This window comes from Pecten maximus, chromosome 15 (genome assembly GCF_902652985.1).
Source record: "Pecten maximus chromosome 15, xPecMax1.1, whole genome shotgun sequence".
Lineage (NCBI taxonomy): Eukaryota > Metazoa > Mollusca > Bivalvia > Pectinida > Pectinidae > Pecten > Pecten maximus.
The window spans coordinates 15,615,100-15,622,588 of NC_047029.1; the positions used below are offsets into that span (position 1 = coordinate 15,615,100).

A 7,489-nucleotide genomic window follows, 5' to 3' on the forward strand; every position below is an offset into this window, starting at 1 on the left:
CCGACACGAGTAGGGAGCGTTAAACAGCACATCCCAAATGTTTACTATGAGGTCACATGGGCGGATCTCTAACCGACTGAGCTATTATCGGCTAATGCTAGCAAATGTATATATAAAGTCTGTGCATTTATTCAAAATTCCAAAACAAGGCGGTTGGGTATACTAACGCTAGTTACCTGAGTGTATTCCAATCATTGTTGCAGCTAGACCAAGGAAGAATAGATGTTAAACTTAAAACGAAGTAGTAGGCAGCCCACGCTAGTACCATAATATAGTAGATGTTGCAGAAGGCAGTCGTGATCACATTTGCTATTCCAATGCCTAAAAAAAGCCATGTTGTGAGCTCTTGTTTCTCTAATATGCCACAAAAAGAAAATCTCTGACGCATGTAATTGAAGGAAAAACAAAGGAAAACACAGAACATATGATAATGAGACAGACAAACAAACAGAATATTATGAAAGTCTATTAGTGATACACGTTATAACACCAAAAATACCGTTATTGCGGAAATAAAGCCACTTGTTTGCGTTACAACGCAGCAAAACGAAGTTATAACGCAAAAAACCGGAAGCAATAACATAAAAAATATATCTTTCGAAACACGACGACGTGTTTCGAAAGATATATTTTGTATGTTATTGCTTCCGGTTTTTTGCGTGTCGACACTTTTTTCTGCACTTGTCCCTTCGGACAAGTGATAAGATAAATTCACTTGTCCGAATGACATAATCACTTGTCCTACATGTGTTTCTACTTTCCATCTGTTATGTGTAAACAGCGAGATGATTTAGAAATAGAGGTAAGCACTGCAAGCCATAATTTCGACTCATAATAATTACTAACAACAATAAAACAGCAAGAAAGTATTATTACAAGGTATTTAAGTTTTACTAAACCATCCTTTTTTTACCTAAAAGCAGATGAATGAAGTACTTTAAAATAATTAACTTTCATCAAGAACTGTTCGACTAAACTATAAACAAACTTGCTACTGTGAAAACATTAAAACATGTCACCATTTTCTAGGGCACGGCAGTCTGCTTCATCTGTAGCCTCCTTAATTATATCAAAACTGATTCATTTTTATTACGATTCCAGCAGACGGTATCTGTCGTAGTATCAATGCTCTCACATGTACAGCATTCGCATGCGTTTCAAACAATCTTACGATACCGATTATATGTTTTCGAGAGCCCTCGGAAGTCTACCATCATTTCTATGTAGTTCCGAATGAAGCTTTAATAAGCATGATCAACTAACTTCCGTTCGATGGTTAACACAATTTAAAGGAGTTTTTACTCATTTTACAGTGAGTATTGAATCAGTTTTGACTTCAGAATATAACATAAATAAAACACAAAGACAGATTTGTTACTTGTCCCGTCGGACAAGTACTTTAATGACTTCACTTGTCCGACATCAATTTCGTCTGGTACCTGACAATCGGACAAGCGTTAATGTCGACCCCTGTCACGTAGTAATGCAAATTATCTCGTAATGACATCAATCGAAACGCGTAACAACGCGAAAAAAATCACGTAATAAAGTAAATTAAAACACATTATAACGCAATAAATGCACGTAATAACGTTAAACGCAACACGTAATCACATTAATACGTGTTTTATTATTGTTATTGGTTATGTGTTTGATGCCTATATAAACTTACGAATAAGAGGCATTTACACATTCTGAGACGATAGATAAGATTAACCGAAACAGACGTGTACTATCAATTCTGATTTAGAAACAAAGAAATGTTATCTATACCAGCCAATTCAGACAAAGTTGTTATTAGCATTTTCAGAAGAACATAATATCATGTAGGTGATTTCGTACAAGGCTAATCAAAAACCATAACATGGACTCCTAATATGTGCGAAATAGCTCTTAAGTTCGTTTCAAATTTCGTTATTACGTGTTTTACCTACTTGTTAAAAACTTACGTTAAATATTGTAATACGGTTTTTTTCCGCGTTGTGACGTGTTCTTTCACGTTATTACGTGTTTTAATTAACGTTATTATGTGTATCAATTTACATTATTGCGTGTATTTTTATTTTCGCGTTATTACGAGTATACATTTATGTTATTATGTGCTTTTGCGTTATACCGTGTTTCAATTTACGTTATTTCGTGGCTTTTTCTTTGCGTTATTACGTTTTTTTTCTATGTTACGCCTTCTATGTAGCGTTATAACGGGTGTTTCGATTTTTCATGGCTTTAGCTACGTAATGATGTGCTTTTCGCGTTATAACGTGTATCAACAATATTTTATCTTATAGAAACTCATAGGCTTTCGTAGAATATCGACATGCAAAAGCAGCCGCACTTTTAATTTCCGACGAAATTGATTTCCCTTTCATTATCACCTACTATTTAAAACATAACATATAGTTTCAAATGTAATGAGTCTTAAACATTTATCATTTACCTTGGAATAGGGGACATATTTTCCACGCCTGAAAGCCCGACAAACTCATATATTGTCCGAGGCCCAACTCCAGCATAAACACTGGTACCCCTCCCATCACGATGAAGGTAAGGAATGGAATGAGGAAAGCACCTAAAACTCAAGTATCTTCATTAAACTGAAACCACAATTCTAACTCAAAATCAATAATACGAAACTAATATGATTAAAAAGGGCTTTAGTGCAAACCATCCTTACACTGAAGATATCACAGTTTATTTATCATCAACACAAATATGATTTTTTAAAAATCCGTTAAACTTTTATAATATTCTATCTAAAACAATTTAACTTTACATTAAAGGTAAAAAATGCCAATGAACATTTTATTAAAAAATAGTCAAGTAAAAGTGATTGTAGATTGACATTCAATATTAGAATATAAATGAAATGTGTGATAAAGTTTCGATTTCATTCACCTCCTCCATTTTTGTAGCACAGATATGGAAACCTCCACAGATTGCCCAGACCTACTGACATCCCAACACATGTAAGAATAAAGTCCAAATTATTTGACCATGTCTCCCGTGGGTGACTTCGCTTCAATTCAGTCCCTTCAATGAATTTCTCGACGATTGATTCTTTGTCGGTATCATCTGAGTAATGTCAAAAAAAACAATGCCGATTAGAAAGGAGGACCGAATGAAAGTTAGTTTCTATTTCACGGGAATTTCGCAATATAATATGAATTTTAGTTTAAGGAGAGTCAGATGAAAAAAAAATCCGGCTGTCATGGCTAGGATTATGGTTAGTTCATATTCAGATGAATTATCCATGAACAACAACATACCTAATTTCAGGAGGTCATTGTTTTTAATTTGTTCCAAATCGTATACAATTGTTAGCAGATACGCCAGAATAGCCAGTCAGATAAAACATCGCCGATATAACGCTTCAGTTTATCCACATCAGGGCATGAAGTGATGTATATTTCGTTTCCTCACATAATTGGCCTGTTAAATCATTATCACTGTTGCGCGTAGATTTCGTGATATTTATATCAATACCCATAATACGACAATTTGGGCGTAAGTTATCATTATAAACCGCGGATTTATCTAGTCGATTTGTATGATTAATCTAACATACAAATGTATCAAATTGATTAATTGTAATATTTTCATCTACCAGTAAACAACGAACTATTCGTTGGGGTCAATAAATGGCTAATAAAACATTAATGATAAACGAAAGCGTGTCGACGTCAACACAATAATCTCAGCAATGGTTCCAATCAAGGTGTTATTGATATAAAGTACAGCGCATACTTTCATAAAAATCTGTACCAAATAGTATAAGGACTTCGCGGTTTCCTCTTTGATGACATTTCATGATTGAACTAATTCCTCTGAGGTATCTCGAATGCTGTCTATTACATAATTGTCTTCTCTTTTTTAATGGCGGGATATGGGATATGAGATTCGAGAACCATGTATGGGATCTTTGTTACATAATACCTTGATAGCCGCAAGCTCAGATAGGACAGGGTTTTCGATCCATATTTACGTATTTGCACAATTTTGGGAATCCAGCGGAACGCGAACTTTAGTTACGGATATAAATAATACATTTGTAAAGCAGTATGGTCGTATTCCATTTACCCTTACCTAATCGAGGCACAGTAAAAGTCTGGGCTAAAATACAGATAAGATATCATGTTACACCAGTGATTCACAAAGTAAAGCAGATAGATCGCCATGGTCCATAGGCGCGCTGTGCGCTGTGAATGGATTATATATTCAACAAATACCACATTAAAAAAGTGAAATTGACATATTTAATATAAATTTACACTACGCATCCACGCATGTCTGTTGTCGAAACTGCAGTTCATTATCTTTCAAATAGGATCAAGAGAAATTATACCCCTAACCCTAACTTTCGGGTTGCTAAGCAGTGGTTCTAGCTTATGAGGTTTCCGGACTTATAACAATGTTAAGTTCGTGTTACCAGTGATAGTCAGCCTAGTAAATGCGAACTACTTTTTTTTCAATGCCCCGATACCAGCGCACCAGAATACCACTTTTAAAGAATATGAATTTAGTTGTTTTGGTATATCAAACAAAATTAGACCTTGTAAAAAAAATGGCTAGATAGATAGATACAAAAATAAACACGGGGATTCATTTCAATAAAAACATATGTCTCGTTTTACTATCATTTAGCATCATCAGGGATATTTCATTCCTGAATAAGACTTAAAGATTTTGAGATGTTTTTACAAAAACCCACCCCACCCCCTTTCATCAAAACCTTCAAATAAATAGGATATTGACCAGAATTCGTTTTTTCGTATTTGAAATATATATCTATTTTCGTAGTTTCTAAACATTAGTAGTGTTTTCACGAGTATAGTCAATATCTTTTCTCTATTTTCCTCATATCCATCAACTTTGTCGTCAAACTACCTTTCCATTATATGCAATATTACATGTACATTAAGCTAATTCATTTTATCTTACAGACTCTAAGTAAAATACCTTTGGATAGATATCCATCATATAACTTTCCTGATAATTACTGCGACTGACACTGAATCACAAGCATTGTATGATTTGAAAGTGAATTTTAGTTAATGTTAGTAAATATAATGGATTGTGTTTTGTATTTTTATAGATTCCTCGCTATTTTGAAGTCTGAATTAACAAAAGTGCGCTTGTTTTGTAGCCCAGCACAGATTAGTAACTGAATAAGGTATTATTCACTATATTTGTGCATTAACATGTGTTGATAAACTACTTCGTTACAAGAGAATAACTTGCCGTTTTGTTATAAAGTTATAAGCTTAGTGTATAAAACACTAATCAGTACAAATAGACATGACGTCTGCTCTTTTGCTGGATAACTCCGGTCGGCAAAACATCGCGAATTATCATGAGCTTGATGCAGAAAGATGCTCAAAGGAAGGACTGGTCCTACGGGTTCCATTTAAGGTCTCACACAACTAATTATTTCACTATATGTTATTACCAATGACTCCATCTCCTCAATCGCTCATTTGAAGTTCAAATGTTGTGAAACTTATAACAAATTAAAGTTTGAAGATTTCCCTACTAGAAAAAGATGTTGAATTGCATATAAGAGCATATCATCCTAACCCTAACCCCAACGTTGGCCCAACGTGAGCTTGCTGTCTGGGACTCGTTTTGCCAACAAAATATTATATGTTTTAGATTTAAGGTTCTTCTTAAAAATCTCGAGTTTTTAATATTTATTATCTGTTTTAATATTTATTATCTGTTTTATTTTGTTAAATGTCAAGAAGCGCCATACTTCTATGTATGTATTTTGTTAAATTTCATTAGAAAATTGTTCATTGTTATTAATATCTTTCGATACGAATTGGGAGTAGGATAGAAAAACAGAAGTGTCAAAATGTCAAAATGTCGATGAGGATGTGGAAGACAATCATACCTAGAAACTGAAAATCACATAAACGGTATGGCTTTGGCAAAGTTTATATGCGAAAATATATAGACTGATATATATGTGAAGCTGTAGTTGAATTAAGGACATATTTAGATATGTTTCAGTGCATAAGTGCAAATGTTTGAATTAAGCGTTTACTTACTTACCACGCTTCAGTTATGTTCATATGAATATGGTCACTGGTCTTATCCTCTTTGTACTTTTTATGATTATGTATACTAGGCTTGTTATAGTCGTATTGGAAATGAACATGGTACACCCTCACAGGCTGTCTATTGATAGCAAATGGCAAAACAAATAAACAAATGTTGTAAACAATATTATATGTGCTTATTATTAGTAAATATTACAGTCTTACCTGCTTTCTCTCCTCCCTCCATAATGAATTGTGAAGTAGAATGGTTTCTTCAGGACAAGATCAATTAGATGATGATCGTTTATGATGATACACTGCAGTTTGATGAACACCTCGAATGAGGGGATCTTAGTCAGACAAAACGTCTCGCTTTCCAGATTTAAAGGGAGAAACATTTATCAACTGGTCTATCAGACATCATAGTATACATTAATGTAAAATGTTTATTCAACATTAACACTAACGCGTATAAACTAGTGAACTCAGACATGTCTTTCAATATCTTATCTTGTGCGCACTTTGAGCAATCATTATTACAATAAACCTCCTTTTACGTCATATCTCTATTTGCAATCAGACGTATTTTATGATGCAAGACAGATTTACAAAAAGTAGGTTAATGTGTACCCAACGATTTAATAGTTAGCCCATCAAAACGTTCTACATGAAGCCAAATCAGCATGTGTCATCGAAATGACTCGGTCTGTATACCATTAATAAAACAAGTAGAGCTACAAAGCCGGATTTCCCCATCTAATTTACATGAAGCACCGTACAAGTTATTCTGCCAACAGGCAAATACGTTCAAGATAAAGGTTTATGATATACAGGGCGTCAGTATAGAACGCAATATCGATCTCCTTAACATCGTTAGTAGGAATTGGTAAATGCGTCATATGATTGTTCTTATTTTCATTTGTAAAACCGTTCTACTTTGCAACGAAATGAATACCCCTTATCGATCCCCTTAAGCCCAAGGTGTAATGTCATGCCGAATGCAGCTGAGTGCTTCACTTTGAATTTAACTTAAATTCGACCAAAATATCAAATGCACACAATTTTCAGTAACTTACATTGGTTTAACATCCTTATACATCAGTTCCTCATGTTATTCTTTTGTCGTGTGTTAATGGTTTAAAAATAAGAGACGGCCCAAAAGCGGTCGTGATAGCCAACCCAGAGGTGGAGGGCGAGTGATAAAGTGTCGAGACACCTTAACCACTCGGTCACCGCTGCCTTTGATTGTTCGACAACTCTCTCAGCAATACTAATTATAATCGTAGACCAGTTTGACATTCCGTTTTGAAACAGCTCTAAGGTAGATTGTCTTTTTCTGTTCCACGTCGATGAATCATCCCATTTTCTAGTGCTACACCTTGTTGATATACTAGGAATAGGGGCTAATATATTTCATTCTTGACGCACGTGGTTTAATTTTATACTATCTG

General features: G+C 34.4%; 1 protein-coding gene across 1 annotated transcript; it reads right to left on the reverse strand.

Annotated features, from left to right (window-relative positions):
* Positions 1–156: 156 nt before the first annotated feature.
* LOC117343230 (creatine transporter-like) lies at positions 157–6,499 on the reverse strand. Its single transcript, XM_033905569.1, has 4 exons — positions 6,264–6,499; positions 2,896–3,072; positions 2,438–2,569; positions 157–321 (listed from the first exon to the last, which is right to left on the reverse strand). Exons 1-4 carry the CDS (start codon positions 6,283–6,285, stop codon positions 173–175), a joined length of 480 nt encoding a protein of 159 aa, XP_033761460.1. The 5' UTR covers positions 6,286–6,499; the 3' UTR covers positions 157–172.
* Positions 6,500–7,489: the final 990 nt, after the last annotated feature.

Excerpts from the sequence above, each read along its gene's own strand:
- LOC117343230 (XM_033905569.1), bottom strand. The coding sequence starts at position 6,285 with ATGGAGGGAGGAGAGAAAGCAG. Across the intron at positions 2,570-2,895 it reads GTGCTACAAAAATGGAGGAG|GTGCTTTCCTCATTCCATTC; the intron begins GTGAATGAAATC and ends CTTGAGTTTTAG. Across the intron at positions 322-2,437 it reads AATATGTCCCCTATTCCAAG|GCATTGGAATAGCAAATGTG; the intron begins GTAAATGATAAA and ends GGCTTTTTTTAG.